The sequence below is a fragment of the Dipteris shenzhenensis genome, chromosome 8 (genome assembly GCF_047967505.1).
Source record: "Dipteris shenzhenensis isolate YYH24624 ecotype China chromosome 8, Dip_SZ_1.0, whole genome shotgun sequence".
In the NCBI taxonomy this organism is placed as follows: Eukaryota; Viridiplantae; Streptophyta; class Polypodiopsida; order Gleicheniales; family Dipteridaceae; genus Dipteris; species Dipteris shenzhenensis.
Window position 1 is genome coordinate 41,964,789 of NC_141603.1, and position 25,443 is coordinate 41,990,231.

The following is a 25,443-nucleotide window of genomic DNA, read 5'->3' on the forward strand; positions in this document are numbered from 1 at the left end:
AGACTAGGACAAAATGTCCTTACTAGCCTACAAGGCCATACCAAGACTAAGTGCTAACAGTTTTTAATCGGGAATGTCACCAGCATTATGCCATTCAATTGTGCTATGTATCCTGTAGACTGTAATTTTGAAGACATTTCAGATGGCTAAAATGAGTGATGTTATGAAAATGGGTGGATGAATAGTCTTTTAGCAAAATATATGCCGGGCTCATGGTGATATAAAATTGAAAAATGGAGTTCTAGACTTAGGCTAGAGCTCGAGCTCGAGTTAGATGAGTTGTTGCATTCCGTATGAAACTGGCCTCGTCTTTTCAAGAAAGCAGGGTTGTAACCCGGATGTAAGCTAGCAATCAGAGTATCAATCTAAAAGCCGACTAGTTGGATAAGGACTTGCATGTTGGTGTATCCAGTTACTCTAATACAGGATTATTCCTATGCATCATTTAGCAACAGCTTTTCTAGGAGTTGGATCCTTTGTCATGTGCCCATCTCTAATTGAACTTGTATCCATGGGGATCCGGGTGCACAGTAACTAACCATTTATATCTTGTAGGAAGTTTAGGGACATTATATGTACCTATCCTATCTCAGGGGTAGAGAAATAGTAGCTGTAGGCTAAGCATGCATTGCAGGAACACAATTCACAAACTTCCACTATCTATTCTTGAACCCCTTCATACTTGAAGGGCCTTCTTGGTTGGTGCACTTCATCTACAATAAAATTTTTAATTCTGCAAACCTTATTAAAATCTTCTCCACTAGCCTTATTTCCTGTCTGGGCACTAAGAGTTTATTCCCTTCTGTTGCTCATTGATATGTATGGTGCTGCTTCTATGCTGGCTGTCCATGACAAATAGGAAATTGCTGTTTTCCAGGACAAGGATGAAAACAGAGGAGTTAGAATGATTCATTACCATGTTGCATACCTTTGAAGGTCCCCATCCTCATTTTTCCATTGTGCTTCTATGACAGTCAAAAAACAGAAGGGACATGCTGCTGGAGTATGTTAAGACTGTTCAGCCAGAGTTCATGGAGCTTTTTGCAAAGAGAGCTCCTCAACAGGTTGATTCCTGAACCACATATGAAGTCTTTTTGTCTAGTGTATAAAGGGCGCATTAGGCAGGTGGATTTTGAAAAACTGTTTTGTATTTCAATTCTTTTCAAACTTGCAGGTTGTAGAGGCAATGCGTCAGACAGTTACGAACATGGTGGGAACTTTGCCACCCCAATTCTTTGCAGTGACTGTCCAGACGGTAAGACAAGCTTGGTTTTATTGCACGGATTTGAAATTAGTTCAGCAACTTAGTGTTGTCACCTTGGTGAACTAATCAACATGGAAGTTGGAACATTACATTTATACGATGGGTATTTCTAACATCTATGTCTCACATGGTTGCTTCTAGTGTAGAGTATCTGAGTATGGCATCAGAAGGCATCGTGCCTAAATGACATGATGCTTTGTGCTCAAACTTTAGGCTTTGATTGACACCGGGACTTGCTCTATCATTGGCATTGGACAACGCTCATCGTTTTGGTTTTAATATCTTTGTAATATTGTTAATTCTTCATGCCAATGTATTGGTCAATGAATGGTCTATGAATCTTGTGTGTTGCAGGTTGCAGAGAATCTGGCACAGCTTATGTATAGTATCATGATGACAGGTTATATGTTCAAGAATGCACAGTTTCGATTGGAATTGCAGCAGAGCCTAGCCCAGCCTGCACTTCCCAGCCCAACTTCAGTCAAGGTGCAGCTTCTGATATGTCAGTCTGGTTTAAGACTCATGTAGAAGAGGTTAATCCTTGCTTGTTTGATCTGGTGTTGCCAGAAACTTTTCAGAAACGTTTCTTGAAATGCGTTGCGTAAGCTTCAAACAGAAACATTTAGTATTTTGATAGGAGTTCTGCCTAGAAACATGCTCTGTTTACACATGCAAAATACATAATATATAAAGCATATAAAATGCTGTATACATAATTATTAATATATGAAGTTTGTCAACTATATGGACTCTCTCTCTTCGCACTCACACGCGTTCACGCGCATGCACACAACAGACTACAATGCACAGTGTGTGCACACATACATATGATAAATGGTTAGATCAAGATGAGGGAAGAGAGTGAGGGATAGGGCATGAGGGCCTGCAGTGTCGATAAAGGACAGTCCAACAGTGGCTGAGAGGTACATCCAGGAGAGATGAGCTGAAAGAGGGACGAGAGGACTCAAGAGCAGGCTGGAGGTGAAAATGGCAAGCGAAAAGGGCCGCTTGTTTCTCATGCTATGCATGATATATTTGTGCCTTGAGTGCTTTGCTCTTGGCTGTTTCTTTCATTAATAAGTCTTTTTTGGGGAGGGGGGAAAACAAGAAAAGAGGGGTAGGGAGGGACGGTGGAACACCTTCCCACCCAAATGAAAAAAAAGAGAGGAAGGTTTTTCCTGAAAATGGCACCGTTTTGTGCATTTAGGTGAAATGTTTTTGCTAAAAACGTTTCGATTTACCAAAACAGATTTGTTGTCACTATGGTTTGACCATCAAAATCCAAAATTGTGAATCTCACAAAGGGTGCTAGTGATGGTGTTGGCATGGATTTTTTTTGGTGACTAAGATTTGAGGGTGCTTTATCACTCAGCACCAGTTCACGATTGTCTTTGGGTTTCTTGTTTGTGACGCCTTTCTTTGGCTCTACTCCTGGATTCTTTAGCCTCTCTAGTTTTCTTGTGGACTACCAAAATTAATTCTTTCATTAAAACCTGTCTTGTAGTTTTAGCAGTGAACTGGTTATCTTACTGTTCAGCTATGGGGTTCATGGGAGATTCCCAAAGTATTTTTTGGCTAGTTGTAAATTCAAGGTGTGGAGTAGGCTGTTGAACACACAATGATAGGCAAACTAGGGAAAACAACTAGCAAGCTAGGCAAAATGGGAGGAGAAACTAACGTGGTTTGGTTGTTATTAGATCCCATGGAACTCTTAGCCTCCTAGGGTAACTGTTTATTGAGACAACATACTACTTGATGCTAGCAGATATCTGAAAGGGACAAAGAGCCCATTTGAGTTTTTGAGTAGGTCTCGCGATAGTACTGTTGAGGTTGCAATTTTTACATTAGAATACACGGGCTGATTTAAATTGAGAGGAAGCACCATGTGACCATGCCCATGCAGTTTTATTGTTTCCTAGTAGGTCTAGCTATAGTATTGTTGAGGTTGCAATTTTTACATCAGAATACACGGGCTGATTTAAATTGAGAGGAAGCACCATGTGACCATTATTGTTTCCTGTACTTGGGGATCTTCTTTTGTTAACCAATCCTAGTGCAATAGAAAAGCATGGTGGACAAACAAGGTGTGATGCTCTCTGTCATCCAAAATATAGAAATGTTATGTGCGCTGTACTTTTCGGTACTCTTTGGAGTCTACTGGTAGACTAGTATCAGTCATAGAATCCAGTTATCTGCTTGTTGGACGAGTGTGCCTTTTGTATTTCATCTTGTTCTTGGGAAGAGTACCTCATGATTTCGATCTTCAGGTTTTCTTGGTAACGTTTTGGCTGAGTGTCTTGGGTTTGATAATTTGAAGTTCTGCATCTGTAAACAAAGTTGTCATCTGCGGTTCCAAACTAATGCATATGATCTGCTATTGCAGTCGGATCCAAACTATGCACCGGGTGTCCAGAAGAAAGTTAGTGGGGAAGTAATTAGGTGGCATAAAGAGACTGGACCAGAATCAATGGATGCATCACAATATATAGAGCTATTAGAGACTGAGATTAGTCAGCTACAGGGACAGTTGGATCTGGGTGGGAAAGTCGCAAGTGGTAGAAATGAGCTTCTTGATTATTTGAAGTCTCTTGAACCACAAAACTTACAGGTTACTTTTCCTCCCTTGCTTGGCATTGTTTCTTTTTTCTGAAGGGTGTAGAAATTGAAGCACAACTTTATCTTAAGCATTCATAGAATGTAATGGTAGTGCAAAGGTAGTTTTGTTTCCATTTATTATTGAAGAATGTAAGAAAAAGGGATAGAGCATCAATGTTTGAAGCAAGTGCATCACAAAAGTAAAAATTCAGAGCTTTGGAATCTAATGCTTTATGTCTAGAAATTCTCAATCAAAGAAACTGGGGGATACATTGACATTGTGTTTTTGATGCCATTTATGATGTATTCCTGGGTCTGGTGATTTGAAGTGGATTTGATTAAGTTCATAATGAATGCTATGTTAACAACCCACGATCTTCCTTGGTGCTTGATATCTTTATTCTTCACGTATTTTGCTAAATTTTGCCTATCTATGTTTCATGTTTGGGTTGCAGACATTGGAAGAGGATATGATTCAGAGGACTTCACTATTTTATGCACATTGCAAACACTTGGTCTCCAACAGGCAACAGAACTTGTATTTTTAGGGGCACACGTGAAGTGAACATTTGTTTTATTGTTTGTGTTCAACTGTAACGTATGTTGACACAGGCTGTGGCTGTTTTTGCTATAGATTGGGTGGACATGCTATGTATTCTTTGGAAGCAATGCCAACATTAGCATGGCAATGCCATGTTGCAACTCTGAATAAGCAGACTAAACTATGGAGCTGTATATGATAGTAGAAACAAAACTGTACTGCTTGCAGAAAGAGATTGTAATCAACACGATTGCAATGTTAAGCATTCAATGGTGCAGCCTGAAGCTAGAGTGGCACAAGTTGGCATGGTGACGGCTAGAACATGAATCCCATGACTCAGGATTTGAGTTAGGAGAGGGTTTGGATGGTAGGTGATGTAGGAAGATAAAGTCTGGAATGAGATAATATGCCAACCGTACCAATAATGGGACAAGAACAAGCATTGGCGACCTTCCGTCCTTCAGAAAAGGGTAATGCAATGGTAATACCACATAGTACAACAAGAAAATTGTACACTTTTACACTATTCACAGAGGAATCTGCAAAATACACATATGGAGACAATGGTTGCCCAAAAGAATGGCTGTTTGATGCAGGAGGCATAGAGTTGAGATTCTCCATATGAGAACAAAGATACCTGAGGAAGAAAAAGAGAGAGAGTGCTGAATTTTGTTTCAAACAACGGACAGCTCTACAAGGTGAGGAGAACGAGTAGAAATCCATATTGCTTGAATAGAGGCAGCTATCTTTCAGTAGGACAACCTCTGGCCGTTATGGAGAGGACATGATCAAGAAATTCAAGAAAAGCGAGATGTTTCAGAGAGTGGAGACTGAAACTCAGCTTCCTTGTTCAGGCTGAAGCAAAACATTCAGTATGTGGGCTGCTGAAACTCTTCCAAATGTGCTCAGGCTGCATAGAAGTCTAGCGAAGTGTAGATGAAGGTATCAGGTGGCAGAGAGAGGGCAGAAGAATAGGTGAGAGATGAACACAAGAGCTGACGGAGGTGGGGCCAGCTGCTGCAAAACATCAGAACCTGAGAATCTGAGTACTTATAAAGGCTCGGGGGGATGCAATTGTGGTTGTATCATGTGGGATGAAAGAAATGGTGTGGGCTGCACAGGAAAGAGGAGGGGAGAGATGTCAAGTGTGATGGGCTGGGATGACATAGGTAAAGTTTGACTCGGTCTTCACTACCGGCCCCCTTTCACCACTTTGTTTCCCACACAAATTTTGATTTTAAATATAACTCCAAAGTTGATGAATGGACATCCACAGTTATAGGGAAGCAATTATCCAAAATTGCAGTTTTTGGAAAATTGACCCTTTTTTGGGGGGGGGCTTCCCAATCTTATTTGTCCAATTAGGTTATCCCAAGCTCGACATACAACAAGATATAGATTCCATAAGATTCAACTTTATCCTAACAGATTGTGAAGGGCTTAATCTGTCAATGTCCTGGTTAGTTAGGATTGGACAGCACCAACACATTGTTAGAACTTATGAAATCTGAGTTTTACATAAGGACCTAGCGACAGGAGAAATTAAGGCTGGCTAGACTTAGTCCTCAACCACCTATAAAGGCGTGACCTGTAGTTGAAGCGGTTATGTACAGTCAAACAGTACTAATGGGGAAGACGATATCCAGAAGGGCCCATGTGCGTACAACATTAGCTAAAACCCCTGCTCTGTTTTGCCACCTTATGGTTGTGTTTCTTGTTTGTCAAATCTTAAGTATTGGCTCACACTCTAAAGCTATACTTACATCGAGGTGTAAAATTCTTGACCAATAACTAGATATCTAAAAGTAAGGAAAACTTAACAATAAAATAATTACTTGAGAAAAGCTGCATGGTTTTTGTCTTGTTCAAGGGTGTTGAAATACTACCCTGCTACCCCTTTTCAATCAACTGCCCTTAGGTCTAAGGCTTCAAGATAGGCAGCCGGATAATCCTAGAAAAAGTCTTCAGAGACCCATTTGGCATCACTAGCTGTATATCCTTAAAACTTTAATAGATATCGACGATGAGTATTCTCGCATTGAGTGGTCTTATCCTCGTGGAACAAAACCTCTTGTGAAATCAATCTGTCCTCCATCCCTCAACAAGAGGTAATTCTTTCACTATTAGATTAGGAGGAAGAACTCCCATGAACTTTTTAAGTAAACTTGCATGAAAATTGTGTGAATACACCGATGATTTCATTAAATTATTAGCGTGGTGTGAACACACCCTTGGTTCACTTTTTTCCTCCAGTTAGGAGGTTTTCCCCTCTAGGAGTATTAGGGTTAGTCTGCTATGTAGAGGATAAAATCCTCAAGATACAACTCCAAGTTTTTGTCATTCTTCTCTCACCCTTTGGTATTAGAGCCTTGCTCCTCTAGTAGCTCAAGCTAGTCCTGTCTCAGGAGAAGGTCCTCCAACAAAACATCTTGCTTCTAAAGAAAAAAGCTTGATGGAGGCAGCTCGATAGTTCTGTGCGTCTCATTCAGCTCGTCACTGCTCGTGCGCCGTTGCTCTAGTGGTCATCGACGTGTGACTTCATGCGCCACTTCAAATTTATGAGCTGCTGCGTCGTTTGTCGCTTAGGTGATGCTATCATTGCTCATTGCTCAGCTCGATGTTCAATTGCTTTTGAGACTCATCTAGCTTGAAAATTATAGATTTAGAGTAGTTCATAGGTGCTCTAGTAACCTCAAAACTCCGATTCTAAACTCTGAAGGCTGGGACTAGTATCATTGAAGGACAGCAACTGTTCTACAAGCAAAAGATTCGAAACAAGGGGTAAGAGATGGAGAACAGAGCATACACACCCTCGAGTCCAAAATAAGGGCGGTGCCCCCCCCTCCCTTGAAGATTTTTATTTTGATAGAGAAGCTCTTACAAAGTTGGCTTGCAAGGGAGCAAGAAGTCTGCCAAAACTTGCAATCTACAAGAGAGCATGAAAGCTATGAACTTTATAGACTTGGCAGGCAGCCAAAACGCTTTGCTTTCCCAAAAGCTGGCTTGCTTTTTAGCCAAACTAGCCTAGTTTTCTAGGAAGCGGGATCTACACGCATTTACTGTTGTGGGCCCTTCTTTAAAGCTGTTCACCAATTGTACATGTGCTCCCTTAAAACATGGGGATTTTAGCACTCTCCAAGGCCCTGTCACAAACAAAACAATATTCAACACATTTCACCCGTTAATGGATAGCCAATGCATGCATTCTTGCACATAGGACTAGTCTTAGTCCCTTGTGGGCATCTTCACTATGCACATAAACAAATGTAAACAATGAAAATATAAACTTTCTCTAGTTGACCAAAGTCAACTCTCTTTGGTCGGAGTCAAAAACAAATGATTCTCTTTATTGCTTGGGATAAATACAATTACGTGACATCCTCTTGGCTTCTAACAAGTTGCTCTTAACTGAAAAGCCTCTTTATACACCTGTAAAATCTGTGGATAAGAAAAATTCTTCATCCACCTACTTATCCAAATCCTAGACATACTGATCAGTTGCAAATACCTTGTCCTTGCATAGGCGGCAAAATCACCTTCCCAGAGACCATCTCAAAGGGTGCTTTTCCTGTGGAGCTGAGTGTTGTTGTTTGTAAGCAAATGCCACTAGATGGAGGTACCCTCTCCACTTTAATTTCTGCTCATTGACATAGCATTTTAAAAGATCTAGCACTGTGGAACTAGCAATCTCAATTTGACCGTCTGTTTGAGGTGAAAAGAAGATGACAAATCTAACTTTATCCCCATATTATCAAACAAAACTGTCCACATATAAGCTGGTCTTCTTGGGATCTCGGTCATACTGAGGATTTCGGCATTCCATGGTGCTTGAAAATTTGTGCCATGAACACTCGTCATGTGGTCCGCTTTGATAGGCTTCCTAATAGGTATGAAGTGAGCTTGTTTGTTGAATTTGTCAATGATAGTCCAAATTCCATCATTCCCATACTTTGACCTAGGAAGATAAAATATAAAGTCCATGGCTATGGTTTCCTAAAGTCCGTGCTATGCATGATGGAGTTTATGGTTTTCAACCTTGTGAGTTACTATCATGAGATTTAAACTACACTATGTTGTGTTTTTAAAGGATGAGTTTGGGAATGTTCTCGGATTCATCTAGGTATATGCTTCTGCCGTATTAGCGGACATGCAAATTTCACCTTGTGAAGTTTTCATCCAAGTTGCGGCCTGCTAGTATTCTGATAATTCTTTCTATCTTAAATGGTGCGTTGCCGTATCAGCTAGATTTAGATTTAGATACTCGTTGGGGAGAGACTAAAATGAAAACGTTTAGACTTCACAAGCAGTTGTAGCTTGATTGAAGAGATTTTGGACTACCTTTTGATTAGCCTTCTCCTTTAGTGCTAGCCTTCGTCATGGCTGAGTTTGTCCTTCACCTCCGGAGTGCTGACAGAAACTCAGTACGAAGACTTTGTATAAATGGATGCTCAAGTATGTGTGGGGGTGTGGATTTGTATGTGTGAGAGCATATTTTTATACTATGGTCTACACCCATTGTTGGGCGCTGATGACGTCAGTGGGGATGTCAATAGCTAGTCCCTGCTATGCATGATGGGGTTTATGGTTTTCAACCTTGTGAGTGACTATCATGAGATTGAAACTGCACTATGTTGTGTTTTTAAAGGATGAGTTTGGGAATGTTCTCGGATTCATCTAGGTATATGCTTCTACCGTATTAGCAGACATGCAAATTTCACCTTGTGAAGTTTTCGTCCAAGTTGCGGCCTGCTGGTATTGTGATAATTCTTTCTATCTTAAATGGTGCGTTGCCCTATCCGCTAGATTTAGATTTAGATGCTCGTTGGGGAGAGACTAAAATGAAAACGTTTAGACTTCACAAACAGTTGTAGCTTGATTGAAGAGATTTTGGACTACCTTTTGATTAGCCTTCTCCTTTAGTGCTAGCCTTCGTCATGGCTGAGTCTGTCCTTCACCTCCGGAGTGCTGACAGAAACTGAGTACGAAGACTTTGTATAAATGGATGCTCAAGTATGTGTGGGTGTGTGGATTTGTATGTGTGAGAGCATATTTTTATACTATGGTCTACACCCACTGTTGGGTGTTGATGACGTCAGTGGGGATGTCATAGTAGCTAGTCCCTGTTATGCATGATGGAGTTTATGGTTTTCAACCTTGTGAGTGACTATCATGAGATTGAAACTGCACTATGTTGTGTTTTTAAAGGATGAGTTTGGGAATGTTCTTGGATTCATCTAGGTATATGCTTCTGCCATATTAGCGGACATGCAAATTTCACCTTGTGAAGTTTTCGTCCAAGTTGCGGCCTGCTGGTATTGTGATAATTCTTTCTATCTTAAATGGTGCGTTGCCCTATCCGCTAGATTTAGATTTAGATGCTCGTTGGGGAGAGACTAAAATGAAAACGTTTAGACTTCACAAGCAGTTGTAGCTTGATTGAAGAGATTTTGGACTACCTTTTGATTAACCTTCTCCTTTAGTGCTAGCCTTCGTCATGGCTGAGTCTGCCCTTCACCTTCGGAGTGCTGACAGAAACTCAGTACAAAGACTTTGTATAAATGGATGCTCAAGAATGTGTGGGTGTGTGGATTTGTATGTGTGAGAGCATATTTTTATACTATGGTCTACACCCACTACTGTTGGGCGCTGATGACGTCAGTGGGGATGTCATAGTAGCTAGTCCCTGCTATGCATGATGGAGTTTATGGTTTTCAACCTTGTGAGTGACTATCATGAGATTGAAACTGCACTATGTTGTGCTTTTAAAGGATGAGTTTGGGAATGTTCTCGGATTCATCTAGGTATATGGTTTCCTAAAGTGCCTGAGGCACAGGCAGAAGTATCAAGGATCGTGGCGTCTTTTGTCTATCATACTTTACTTTATGGCAAGTAAGACATTCTGTGACAAAACTCATGCAAATATTGATCTCTTATGTCTTTGAGAGCTGTATGATATACAGTAGTGACATTATTTTTTTTCCAAAAAAAGACTTCTATTAAGTATGAATAAACCCTCTGGGAGCAAGCTCAAAGCGGAATAACATCATGCAGTGCATGAGAAAAAGAAAACTCCTCAGAAAGAGATAGAAAACAACCAAGGTTGAGGGTGAAGGTGCCATCTCAACCCTGTAGAAGTCTAGAGTGCTCAGATGTCCATCAATGTATGTATAGTGTCTGTCCATATACTTGCCAAAGTGTGAGAAGGGCAAACTTGGGATCCATCCAATGCCTCTGTGCATCTGGCTCTCCAAATGTGCCACGTGGCAATACTCACTAGTATCTCCCTGAAGAGTCCATAGAGGCATGCACAACTGAAACCGGCCTCTAATCACTCAGAGGGCAGTGGAACTAAACCTTTAATCACTTCAGCACTTATTTACAGCTCACAAAGCATATATCACAACCATTAACCATTGCATGATCACCATTTGGCATTTACCCATTTGTTCACAAACAAAACCACTGAAAAAGGGATGGAGGCTAGAATGCCCTTGCTCAACAGACATAGACAAGTGCACCCGATTGGCCCCAAACACCGTGGCGCCCCTTTCGGTATTTCTTTATATTTCACAGTGAAATGATTACAAGTTGCATCTGGGAGACCTTCCCTGCAACTGAGCACGCAGCCCCAATTCACTAAGCCTTCGCAAGGCTTTCAAGCATATAACACCATCACATAAGTTGTAAACTACTCGGTGCTCTCTATCAATTCAAACAACGGATTTTGCAGAGGCATTTGAATGAGATGATTGCGAGTTGCCAAACACATATACTTGAACTTAAGAGTTTGCAATTAAGCTGGAATTAAGACTTATACAGCTTAAACACAAAGTGATATCATTGGAGAATGCAATATGATTGAGGGGCCAAGACGGCCCCCCCCCCTTATCCAGGCTCACTTTATTCTTGAAAATGGAGATACAAGACCAAGGTGCAATGCACCTTCCAAACTGATGAACTCAGTGAAAACCTAGGACCTAGATACAAGACTCAAGAGCATATGTACAAGGTAGACAACAAAAAGGAGGACTCCAAGCTCAGGTTTCAGCTCTTGGCTTGCCCAATCCACAAGGAAGAAGCCTGCAACAATCACCACTTACATCCAACATTAGAGACAAACACTAGTTTCTAGAAAGATAGTAGAAACAACATGAAATAGTGCTGTAAATGAGATAAACTTGACAGTACAGGCTCCCTTCGTGACTTGGCCCTTTTGTAGATGAAGTCCTTGATGCCTCTGAAGCTACCTTGGGTGAGGAGAGTGTGGAAATGGGGCTGGAATGAGAACAGCTTAGAAAAACAGCCTGTAGGCTAGAGAGAGAAAGCTTTTATGGAGTGATAGCTGTAGAGAGAGAGTGCCTATGCTGATCCCAAGGGAGGAGATGTAAGAGAGGAGCTGCTGCTGTTCCAGAGGTGCACAGAAAGGCAGATTTCTGCAAGGTAAATGGGCTGGAACAGTAGAGAGAGAAATTCTGCAGAAGAGAGAGAAAGACTGCAGCAGGAGAGAGAAAGGGGCTGTGGCTGCTCCAGGCTAGGTGAAGGAGAGAGGATGCTGCTGCTGTTCCAGAAGAGCTGAGAGGGGGCAGATTTCTGGAGAGGAGGGGCTGGAACTGTAGAGAGAGAATGTGCTGTTGTAGAGAGAGAAAGTGCTGCTGAGGTGAGAGAATGGCCTGGGGAGAAGCTGGCTGCACCCAAGGAGCTGGAGAGGTTTTGCTGCATCATCTAAAAGGAGGGAGAAGAAAAGTGACGAAATTTTCATGTGTGGAATGAAGGGGAGAGGCTTTCTTTTATAGGCTCAGCCCCCCTCCTAGGCCTAGAGTGGAAGGTGGACACTTGTCCCAGATTTTTGGTGGGCTGCAGTCCCAAAGAGGACAGCCCACCACTTGCCCTAAATCTACCAGATTTGGGGCCAAACACTTGGCCTGCATGCCCTGCCACTTGCCATGCATGCTGCCACATGTGTGGGACAGGTGGACTGACCTGCCAGCTCAGATTCCAAGTGGCAGTCTGCCACGTGTCAGCTGCCACGTCACTCCCAAAAACCCTAAAATTTCAAAGTTGTCAGAATTTAATTCTGATCGCACACACGGGTTCCTAACAGCTTAGACTATCTATTGACGTACTCTAAGGTCATAATTGAGCCATACTGAGCTCATTTGTTTGTCGTCTTATCTTATATCTCCATTACTCTTGGCATGCTGCCAGGCCCACACCCAAAGCTCAGGGAACATTCTCTTGAATGGTTCCTAGGTCGGTATGCAATCTGTGCATTTGATTGGTCCCATGTTTGGGTACTCAGGTGGGGTGTGGTTTCTAGATGTCCCTCTCAAAGAGAGGCCATCACTCTTGTGGGTCACTAATGCCCATAACCCCAAGCAAGGGGGTCCACCCTCAAATGCTAGACCTAGTCCCCATTGTCCGTAACCGAACAGAAGGAAAACATTTCATTTCTTAATAAGCATACTATTGAAAAACAAAAAGAAATAGTACCAAGCAAGTGGATACATGTTGAAGCAAGATGACATAAGTGCACTTAACCCGTAGGCTCAACCTAAAGGCATTCTCTTTTCCGAGTGCAATTCCATTGGCTGTCCAGATGCAATCTTACTGCACCCCAGCTGCACTCTCTTTGAGTGGTTTCCAGATCGCATAGCTCCAAAATAAAATCAGCAAAGTACCCAACCAAAGAATGACTCATGTAGCACTGCCTGGGCACGTGTGAGCCAAGAAAGAGGCGGCACACAAGACCAACCAATAGCTTATGGCAAAAAGAAATTGCAGTAGCAAAATCACAACTCACCAAGCCATGAAAACTCGAACCAAGTCCTCAATCGCCAAGAGGACATAGTAGCCAATGCCCAATTGCATTCTCAGCCAAAGAGGAGTGCAAAGGCATGAAGAAAGAGCATTTACAAGAGCCGACCAGCAAGAATTCCACTGAAAAATGCGAAAAGAAGCACTTTTGTCACGAAGAAGTGGGAGTTCTTGGGCTCAAAAGAAGCGTGCTTCAGAGAGGAATGCATTGAGAAGGTTTTGGAGAAGTTTCATCGCCGGAAAGTCCTCCAAAACTGAGAAAAACAAGTCAACCAGCGCGTCGGACCACTCGAAATTCAACAGAAAGCTGTAGCTTTGCAAGAGGAGAGGCCCAGGAGGCGGTAGAAGAAAAAAGGTCTAGAAAAAGCCACTTTTGCAAATTCGACCAGCAAAAGAAGTGCTCAGCTCTGCCCGTTCTACCAAACGCACGGAGGGAAAAACATATCACTACGAAGGGGAGGCAGAGGGGAAGTCATCGGGCCAAACGGAAGTCGAGGAATCCAAACGGGTGAGGAGTTATGAAGAAAAACGGAATTCAGCTGGAGGAGGCTGAAAAACCAGTCCAAAATCTCAACAAAGGAAGAAGATGAGAGAGAAAACCACACATGTGAAGTTTAGAAGGCCCAGGAAGGTTCAAGAATGGCAAAGGAGCATGTAGAAGGCACTAGAGCCACCTGGAACTCTAGGGGGGCCACTGAAGGTACATGGCCCTCTAGGGGGCCCATTAAAAATGCCACATCATCATTTCCCAACAACCACTCTTTTAATTCCTTGGAATGCCTTTGGGCCTAGGGATTAATTACGCTTATGTGCTAGGCACCATGCCGCGTTTAATTGCACATTATTAAGCCCACGCTTGGACTTTTAAAACCAAAGTTGTCATGGTCTTGTAGTACATTAAAGTGCTTGGAATTTCACGCCCCCGTGACAACAACTCTAAAGAGTGAGGCAGGAACATCATCTAGATAGCATCCGATAAAGCCCAAGAGGAGTCATGTCTCTCATAGAAGACGTGAGGCTCCCAAAGGGAAAGCGAAGCAATTGAACCCCAAGTCATGAAGAAGGGGTGATGAATAAAAGTACTGAAAATCCTGGTTATCCCCCCGCAAATAATCATGGCCTGCTCGCAATCCCATAAGCAATGCTGAACTGACTAAAAAATGCATATGTTTTCCTATTCAGTTAGGTATATTCAGTTAGGTACTAGTTGGCTCATTTGAGGGTGGACCTCCATTGAAGGGGTTATGGGCGTTAGTGTCCCACAAGAGAAACGTAGAGACCACACCCCACCCGAGTACCCAAAGATGGGACCAATCAATGCATAGAATGCAGATCAACCCAGCGAGACTATTAAAGAGAATGTTTGCAGTAGCTTTGGGTGTGGGACTGCTAACATGAAAGAGTCTAAGATATATAAGACAAGACGACAAAGTAATAGGCCTAAACTAACCCTAGACTAGTCCTTAGAATAGAGCTAACTGCCAAAAACCTAAGGGTGAAAACAGAAGTCAAATCTGAATGGTATTGATCACCCAAATTGAATTTTTAGTTAGGCAAATAAAGAGTTAAAATAACTTAGTCCACAATTTCAGCATGGCACCTGGCATGTTGGTGTGGTGTGATGACTTGGCATGCTGACATGTCATCCCAATCTGCTGGTAATACTTTTGCTGAATTGTTAATGTAACAGTGTTGACTGGCTACTTGTTAGTTTTACTGCCCTTTGATTTATTGAAGGCTGGTTTCAGAGTTCATATTCAGGAGTATCTTGATTACTAATCTTTTATGATTGCCCTAATCTAAGGTGCTGGTTTTATACTTGGAATGCCTTGGCATAAGCAAGTTAATCCTCGAATTAATTACACAAAGAACATCGTGACTATCAACACAAGGATCTAGTTGTAAGCATTTCAGTTTGGACTTCCAGGAAATACTATTCTTGTGGTAAGCCATTCAAAATTGTTAGCAGTTGTTAGAAAGGGAATATGTTCTTTCCTTATTGATGTTGTTGAAAAGGAAGTTCTAGAAGATATTTTTAGAAATAGACCATAGCTTTACTTACTTCCCAAACGTTCCCCACCCGTAGACCTCCATATCGAGTTAGTCAAGCCCAACAAGATGAGATCTACAAGTAAGTTCAAGAACTCTTGGAGAAAGGCTTGGTTTGGGCCTAGTAGTTCCCTCTTTTGCTCTAATGTCTTGCTAGTCCTTGAGAAAGATGGATCTTTCGGGATGTGTGTAGATTATAGGGACTTAAATAAACCGATCATCACAAACCGTTTTCCTATTCCTTGAATAGATGACATTTTTGATCATCTAGGAGGATCTACGATTTTCAGCCGCATAGACTTTAAGAATGGCTATTATCAAGTTCGAGTAACACCTGAAGATATTGATAAAATCGCATTTTTAAAATTCTTCCAAACTCTATGAGTATTTAGTAATGCCTTTTGGCCTTATTAATGCCCCAGTCACCTTCAATATGTTGATGGAACGATTATTTAGAAATCACCGTGGATTCACATGAGTTTTCTTCAATGGCATTCTTATTGTCAATAGAATGAGGAACATAGGGAGTATTTGAGAACTATGTCCAAAGTTCTATAAAAAAATGCCTTTCTGAAAAGAAGAGGAAACATCTTCCTGGAAAATCCAATACTTAGGTCATATTATCCAAAGATGGTATCAGCCTGGATCCAACTAAGATACAAGCAATTGTGGAATGGCCTGATCTCAAGGCGCCTCATGAGGTAAGATCATTCTTTGGTCTATGCTCATATTATAGAAGATTCAGTTGGAGTTTTGTAGAGATAGCTGCAGCCCTACATGATCTAACTAAGAAAAATGTTAAGTCTAGATGACTATGAAAGAGAATAAATCTTTCTAAAAGCTCAAACATGCCTTGACAACAGGCCTGTTCTCATCTTCCTTGGATCATTCCTTGGTCTATGCTCATATTATAGGAGATTCATTTCAAGTTTTGTAGAGATAGCTGCAGCCCTACATGATCTAACTAAGAAGTAGGTTAAGTCTAGATGACTATGAAAGAGAAGAAATCTTTTTAAAAGCTCAAACATGCCTGGACTACAGGACCTGTTCTCATTTTCCTCTCTTGTGAGAACCCTTCTTGGTAGCAGCCGATGCTAGTGGTGACTGCATTGGAGCTGCTCTAACCCAAAATGCTTATGCAGTAGCCTATCACACTAGAGATCTTGGACTACATTCTATGAGCAGGAACTCTTGGTAGTAATACATGCCTTAAATATATGGAAACATTATTTGTTAGGAATAGAATTTCTTGTTAAGACTGATAGTCAAAACCTACAATACTTTTTGAAGCAACCTCTCTTGAGAGAGAGGCACATGAGATGGTCTATTTTTCTATAGTCTTTTCATTTCCAAATTCAGTACACTCCTGGAAAATGCACTTTCTTGCAGGCCGAGAATTCAGCATATCTCAGTCTCATATCATGATGAGTTGACAGCTCTTAAGGATATGTATGTAGGGGATGCTGATTTCTCAAGCATGGGCACATTTGATGAGTGGAGACACTCACCATGCTTACTACAATGTTAAATACTTGTACATGCAAGAGAAACTATGTAGTACAAAAGAACTCCGACCAAAGATTTTAGAGGAAGACCATAATCTACCTTATGTTGGTCATAGAGGCATTGTGGCTATATTCACAGCCCTAGATAGGCTCTTATTTTGCCAAACATGAAGAAAGACACTATTGCTTACATTTCAGCATGCATATCGTGTCAAAAGGCTGATTATTATAGAGAAAGACCCAAAGGGTTATTACAATCTTTGCTTATTCCAGAAAGACCATGGGAACATATTGCCATGGACTTCATTACTGGAATTCCCAGGACTAATCAAGGACATGATATGATTTGGACGGTAGTAGATAGGTTTAGTAAACAAGCTCATTTCATTCCATACAAAATCAGAGGTGGGACTCACATGACACTCAGGCCCTAGCTGTGATCTCTATGTCAGTCAAGGATCATCGGTCCTCACATTTGTTCATGTAGGACTTCTTAACATGCATGGGAGATTCTTGAGATCATGTTTTAGCCAGGGGTGAGGCAAGGGTTGCTTTTCTCGACAAGGAGCTTGAGAATAGATTCTTGAAGGCGATAGCATGGCTGATCGTCTTACAAAGATCCATGATCTTCAAGAGTAGCTCCTAAACATTGATGAAGTCATTTATTAGAAGGAACTGATTTCGAGGACATTGTCATTGCCAGATTTCTACCTGAATTTTCAAACTTCTTTTCTTATCTTTGAGGGGTAATGCACAGCCCCTATAGTTTGAGTAGTAGTGAGCTTGTTGTTGTAGGAGGAACAAACAAGGAAGAATATATCTTTCTCCATTTGGTACCTATGACAAAGGCAAGGGCAGAAATACATGTGCTTTTCAATCAAAGGCTGCTTCAGGACAGCAGTCAAATAATGCAAAGGGTCATGCAGGGCAGCCCAAGAAGAAAGGGAAATGCCACTACTGTAAAAAGCCAAGTCATTATATCAGTGAATGCTGGAAGATATTGGCCAAAGAAAAGAAGAAAGGCTGTTGTTGATTCCTCTACTGCCGCTTTAAATTAAGTTAGTGACTCAACAATATTTGTGCATGATGAGTGGGCTTTTTTGGTTTGCAATTATGATACATCACAAGTGCACGTCTCCGAATGTGAATGAAAATAGGTCATGTGGTACTACAGCTGAGCTTCAAGACCCATCACCTCCAGAAGGATCTGCTTAGGTCTTTGAGAGCTGCTCCAGCCGGTAAATATGTCACCTATGCTATTAATTCTGCCTATATGATTAAAGGTATGGGTGTCATGAGGGGCCATTTTAGGCTGCACACAGAGAACCATGAAGGCAAAACCCTCTACTCCAAGCTTCTAAAGCTGGTAAAGCATCGGTGCTATGTATTAACCCTTTGGACCACCTTGGCATGCACACCATTCTTTACACCTAGAGCTACAATGAGCCTGTTTTTTTGAAATTGCATACAATCCATGTGTGAATGCATATTCTAAAGTAGATCTCCTAATATGTACCCTGCTTATTGAATCTGCATTAGTAAATCCCTGCAAAGCGAGGGCCTTACATTTAGGCCTTAATGTCATGTGTGTGATATATGTGGCTCTCTTTTTGACTGCCGGCTCTTGTAAGTGCTGTTGAAAGTGGCACATATGGTTTTATCAGATTTTTCAAACATAATCATTGGGAAATCTGGCATTTTTTTGTTAATGTAGGAGTTAACAACAAGTGCTGGAGAAGATGCGGTCGAGGCTATGAATACATTTATTCAGCGTTTGGTTGGAATGTCTGACCCAGCACAGCTTAAGGTTTGGCATCATGCTTGATGATAATTTGCTCATATTGTATGCTTTTTTTTATCAATGTAGTTTCTAATGCTAAACATCAGCCCTTTGGAATTTTTGAGTTTAAATTACTTTCCCTAGAGCTTTTTCGGACTTCCTGTATGGGCAAGAGATTGTCTTGACCTGCTAGTACCTTGCTTTAGTTAGTTTAACTCTAGTTTTTCTCTCAAACTCCTGCTTCCAAACTCCACAAACTTATGCATTAAGGTCTTCCAACAGCCCACACCAACTACTCAGCAGTCAATTAAGCTTCCTACAATTTCAACCTCACCAGTTATTCTGAAGAGAGACCAAGAGTGTCAGTGTCAGAGAATATTTATTTCCCAGTGACATAAATTTAGCAGGCACATTCCTTGAGCCACTCGCCATATAATGGAGCACTTAAACTTCTGGCGAAGCTAGAAGGTCTCACTTCAAGCATTAAGATTTAGCGTTGTGCTACTAACACCTACATCTCAGTCTAAATTGTTGATTCCGCACCTACTACAGGTCCTCCAGCATGGGGCCCTTTTCGAACTTATTTCGAAATATCGGTATTGAGGACATCATGCTTTTAGGAGCTCTAGCAAATCAGTATGGATTTGCGTTCACTTACGATTGGCATTTGGGTAAGGGCCTTAGCTACCATGTTAAAGTTGTCCTTTCTACACCTGACTCACAATCAAGCTTTCTCATCTTGCTTGGCCTTTCGGGCTGTAAAATCAAGCTGGTTGCTCAACCCTTTGATAGTTTCTTCATCCAATAAGAGGTGCCTGCATGTCTTAAAAAGCATGGATAATAGGGAAGAGCTCTTTCTCATAGGCTGAGTACCTTTGTTTAGATGAATCTAGCTTCATACTTTTGAAAAGCCATAGGATTTTCTTTTTGGATTAACACTTCTCCCACACAAATCACTAGTATTCGTTTCAACCATTGCACAAATTAGTAATATCGGTGCAATGGCTGACAAAGCTTTTTTTTTTTTCTCAACCTCTTGCCATTTTAAGGAATTTTCATGACCTCAAGCTGGTTCATCATTGAAACATCACTTTGGCATTGTGTTTATAAATCTTCTATAAAAACAATACTGTCCGCATTTTTTAAATCACCCTTGAATAGATAAGGCCATTCAAGAATAGCCTTGACTGTTGCTAGATCTATTCGATTTCCATTTAAAAAGATTACATGCTCAAAGTATTTCGCCTTTTCGATGAAAAGCACATACCAGATCTTGTGGCATATAACTTCGGACCCCCCAAAAACGCCACCCCGGTCCTTTCTCCCTCTCACACCTCCCTTTCAGCCCCTTGCCCCCTCCCCCCTCCCCAAAAAAAAAAGCCCTGCCCTCAGACCGCGGGCTGTGCGCCAGCTTTCCCTGCTGTTGCGCCACCTTCTTGCTGTCGCGCCATTTTCCAGCCCCCCCAAGAGGCGCTGCGCCATCACCAGGCCTCTAGGACGCATTGCGACTGCCATGGCTGTTGCCCCTAGCTTTAGGACCCGCTGTGACCCGCTGGCCTGGCTGAAGGGCTAGCTGTAGTGCTGTGATCAACAGTGAGGGAGCATAGGAGGGAGGGGATGGTGCGGGTTATGGCAGCCTATAGAGACGGCAAAGTGATCATCCGAGAGGGGGGAGTGTGGAGGATGCAAGGTGTATCTTTGATGAATTGCCTCATCGTAATCTATAGAGAAGAAAGTGAGGGAGGGGAGGTTGATAGTACACGATGGTTTTTGACTCGTGAGATGAGAGCACCAAACAGGTTGAGAATGGCAGCGTGGAGCTGTAATGGAACCCTTTGGTCTGATCCAGGGGGTTTCTTAGAGACCTACACCGACAGAGACATGATTTTCTACACTGAGACACATGAGCCCCCAGAGAGGGGTCTGCCCACAATGACAGGATACATCTGAGAGTCAGCCCATAGGAGAGAGATGAGGAGAGCCAGCAGGATACGAGGCTCTAGAGGAGTGGCAGTTCTCTTCAGATCATGCATGAGACCGCTTATATCAGTGATGCGGAAGGAGGAGCATGCACGCCACATGTGGATACAAGTTCAAGCACCTAACACATGATCGATTTTCATTGCAGTATGCTACTTTCCCTTGGACACATCATAATATGCACATGAGGTCACCACAGAGGACATCACGTGCTTCCCACATGGAGGGGTACGAGTACAGTAGACTACTTGATGGGCTCCCTAGCCTTTGCATCACAAATACATGATCTCAATGTCTCTCCTCTCCCACTTGGCATTGATCTGATAGGAAATATATTGATCATGACGTTAGTCACAAGACGAGACCGTTGGCCCCTACCCGTGCTCTAATATTGAAGTTGTCTATATGAGCTATTTGTCTCGTGAGGTACCGACCTCCATTGGAGATGATGCAGATCTTGTCCATGTTTCAAACACTTTGGTATTAGTGGTTCAGGATGCCTCTGCTAGATCTTCTCCTACTACTCGATCTAAAGCACGCCCCCCAACTGGGAACATGCCCCGGAACCCATGGTTTGATGATGAGTGCTGCGAGATGAGATGCCACCTCACATGTGAATGGGCTTTTGGGACACGTTATGACAATTGAGACACATCGGATATCACGGCTTTTGACACACCATCTCTGAGACAGGCTTTCCTCACACATAGGATGGATGAAGTGATTAGTTCTTTTTGAGGAGGGGACCCTACATTGGGTGGGGATTTCTCATTGAGGGTAAGACACCCATCTCCATCATAGAGCCAAGCATTTGGCACACGTACACGACCTCACTCTATGATGTCCCGATTTAGGGACCACCCGATATGCTATCTTTGCACATGCCCACCGACATCCATCCTATTCAGTTAGTATTCACAACACAAAATGTGCAAGTTGCGCTACGTTGGCTCCACAACCGGAGAGCCTAGGGTCACGAGGGGCTACGAACCGAGCACTTTGCACATGGATATGAGATTTTGGCTCAGATCTAGGCTTAGATGTTCAACCATGCAATATGCGACGTCTTTCCCCTTGCTTGGAGTACAACCACCATTTGTGCCGATACATAAAGTAGGGGACCCTATGGACACGAGCACCATTGCTTCCTCATGATTGGCCACACACTGACTAAGATCTATGGATGGGTACTAGAGAGAGTTTACGCAGAGGCACATGGGCAATGAGCTTTGGGACAGGGGAGGCAACATTCCACTCTTGACTATATATTAACCCTATGGGCCGTCATCGAGGAGGCAAGATCGAGATCCAAAAAGTCTATGCCTGCTTTGTAGACTTTCGTAAGGAATTTAATCTAGTCCCACGAGGCGGCATTCCAGGAGATGCGGATCCTAGGGGACATGATCTGGGGGTGATGAGCCTATATGAGCTACTTAAAGGGAGAGTATGAGCCTCTGGAGGCTTGTCAGATTGGATTGGATGCTCCCTCTCACCTACACTCTTTGGGCTCTACATTGATGAGATCACGACTTCCATTTATTGCCTGGGGGGGAGGGATCCTTGCTTGCTAATTTGATAGTACAGATACTGATGTATGCAGGTGACATAGTCCTCATTTCCTCTTTAGGAGCAAGCCTATAGAGACATCTAGAGACCTTGGAGTTGTTTTGTAGAGGGAGAGAGACATGATAGTAAACCTTGGCAAGACTAGGGTTATGATCTTTAACACCTCACGGGTAGTACTTCAACGACATAGTTTCACTTACCAAGGGAATGCAGTTGAGATCTTGTAGTCGTACACCTATATAGGGGCAGTCTTTGCGGGACTAGTTTTCACGATGACTCATGCAAGTAAAGCATGCCTCACATGAGGGTAGGGAGCCATGGTTGACTAGAGCGACAATGCTTTTAGGCACACTTCTAGGACCCCTTGACAAAGGGATGGATATTCGACACACTTGTGAGGCCAACAGCCATGTATGCAACGCCCTTTTGGGGGAGCGGCCTGTTGGCGACCGATTGCGGAGATTCAAGAGGCTAGAGGTGACTATGGAGTCCAAGATGATTCGGAGTACGCCTCTTGGTCCTACATTAGATTATGTAGAAAGAGTTTGCTATGCGACCATTTCAGCTTGATGCCATCTTTCAAACAGTGACATATCTTCATAGAGTATGGGCCTTGCCTAGTTGGAGGTTGCTGAGGTTGGCATTCGAGTCACTAGCTAACTGTGGGGTCAGCACAGCTTGGTATGCACGTATATATAGATGGTTTGACAGACATGATATTCAGATGGACCGCCTTCCCCCCTTTTAGTACAGCTTGGATGCCTCATCCTTGCGAGATGAGATCAACCATATCATATTGTCACATCTACTCTAGCCCGGACTCGGGTTGGGATCTAGGAGTTCCCAACCAAGATTCCGTTCTACCATGTTCATTTCCTTAGAGTATCATAGGATGGAGTGATTATGAGGCCCCAATATGTGGAGGATAGACAAGTTTCACACGCACTGAGGATTGCTGTCGGAAAGATGCACGTCTCGTCCTATTAGCTGACGATTGAGACGGGGAGAGCCACAGGCACACCTAGAGAGCATTGGCAAGGGTGGAGACCGGAGGATTTCCTATGTACTTGCCCCCCCTACTATGAGGTCCGGACAATACCACTACCTCTTTCACGGGGGACACGGGTTTGGGCCACTCTTCTAGCTGATCCTCTTCCTTGACCAAGTTTGTATTGGCCGACAACACAGAGAGGCCTTACTGCAGCAAATCAGACAGCAGAAGGTAATAATATCACAGGGGATAGATCGAGCATAGTGACTACTCTACTCAGAAGAGATTGACCGAGCCTAGGTATCACCCTTGATATGGCCCACCGTATATAGAGATCATGGAGACCACGCCCCTCAACACATAGCGAGAGACATCCCGATAGATGCATATACGAGACATTTTCGCATCTCATTAGAGAGCCACCATGGCGCCCAAATATGTATTTGGAGCACTAGCTTTGCATGTATGAGTTTTGAGATTATTAGCTTAGCGTAGTACTAAGCAAGGGCCTTAGCAAGCCCTTTGCTTCAGCCCACAGTGGCCTGTACGAGTTACTTTCTTGATTGTACTTTATCTCATAGGCCCACGAGGCCTTCCAAAGACGTTAATACAACTTCCTATCTTTCTTCGATTGACAATAGCTGGATCAAAGGGTCTTTGAGACATTGAAACTCACTAGAACTGGCCATGACTAGATAACACTGGCACAAACTTCTACTCTCCACCCAAAATTATGACTAGATATTACTGGCCATGACTAGATAGCACTCACACAAAGTTCTACTCTTCATCCAAGAACTATGTGCTACTTCTTTTTCTTTTTTTTTTGTAAGAATTTAACTAAAATCTTATGGACGAGAAAAATAAAGCAGCACAAAAGCAATCTTTCTTCTTTTTCTCTAATAAGAAATCTCTTAAACTTTCAAAAACTAAATAACATAGAAGTATTCCGGATCGTGCTGATCTGTATGGCTGAAAATTTGTACACTTTTTCATGAACCCACGAACGAGAATCTCACTCATAAGCCTTCAAAGGTATATATGGGCTCCCAATATTGCAGAGGTACACTTCTATGTGATGCTTTAGATGTGGGTTTAGATGCTGCTAAGAACTAAAAAATCAGACTTTCCGGTAGTATTTGGTTGGCAAATTTTGGTTAGCTGCTAAAATGTTGATGGAGCTTAGTATTTGGTCGACAAATTCAAATAAGCTGAATTTTCATAAATTCAATTTCGTTAGCAAGGGCTTTCTCTATCAAAGCAATGAATTAAATTAATATTCGTACCACTATATTCCAGCAAGAAATGATGGTGCTTGCAAGCTGTTATGTTCTGCCAACTCTTGCTTCATCTATGTTGATGGACGCGTGATGTTGCCAACAAGTCACATTTTCCAAAATTTCAAGTTTCAAGATGCTTAATATTTTGTTTGTTTGGAGGTGAACGATCATGCTACTCACGGTCAAATCAAGAAATAAACTCGACTTCAGGAACCTGCTCTAATGCATTGATGTTGTGTAGCTCGCATGTTTGTCTATCCAAATCATCCTCAAGCCTTTTTGTTATAATTTTTCCTGGACAGATGTGGTATGCACATGGGTATGGTCACCCACTATCGGCTTACACAACATGACACCAGAAGCAGCATATGTATGGAACACGGGCTGATTGTTCAACATCTTGAAGTTTGGAATCGATAGCTTATACTCATGTTCCAAAATATATAAGGCGTAAGTTTGATGCAAGAAGTGAGAAATGCATTATGGTTGGGTATATAGAGGAACACAAAGGGTACAAGATTTATAGTCAGTTACTTATTAGAGATGTTTGTTTCTTGGGATGTTGTTTTTGGAAAACAACATGCTACCATGGCTTTTAATTTGTGAAAAGATATGGCAATTGGTTGATGACATCGCCCTAATGCAGCCATGGAGCGAACATACAGAGTGTGGAATCTTTGATATACTTTAGATCTAGGAAATTGCCAAAAGGGACAAAGAGGCTTGTGGATGAGCTAGTGTGGCCTTATCCACAGTACGGGTTGAGTGTATCATGCTTAATGGATGTGCATGTGAGGCCATCTGGCTGAGATCCTAGAGGATCTTGGTGCAGTTGGAGATGGGCATCAATGATCTTTTATGATAATGACAGTGACAAAAACAATCCAAAAGATCATGAGAGGTCTAAACATATTGGTGTCTGTTATTACTTCGTTTTGCATCAGGTGAACCTACGGATTGTTTAGCCATTGCCTTGCTTCTTGGAGGATCAGGCAGCAAAGAGGTCCACCTTACAAAGTAAAGATTCCAATAAGGGGGAAGTGTTGCTATATGAGTTATTAGCCGGTCTCCCACCTTT

The 25,443-nt window shown here is 42.3% G+C and overlaps 1 protein-coding gene across 1 annotated transcript in view; it reads left to right on the forward strand.

The window, feature by feature from the left end:
- The window catches only part of LOC147899524 (uncharacterized), a 37,196-nt gene that overhangs the window by 10,803 nt on the left and 950 nt on the right, over nucleotides 1–25,443 (forward strand). The window contains exons 2-6 of the mRNA XM_087378668.1: nucleotides 975–1,064; nucleotides 1,175–1,255; nucleotides 1,619–1,750; nucleotides 3,648–3,872; nucleotides 18,483–18,575. Coding sequence (XP_087234794.1) covers nucleotides 975–1,064; nucleotides 1,175–1,255; nucleotides 1,619–1,750; nucleotides 3,648–3,872; nucleotides 18,483–18,575 — 621 coding nt within the window. The remainder of the gene's footprint in view (nucleotides 1–974; nucleotides 1,065–1,174; nucleotides 1,256–1,618; nucleotides 1,751–3,647; nucleotides 3,873–18,482; nucleotides 18,576–25,443) is intronic.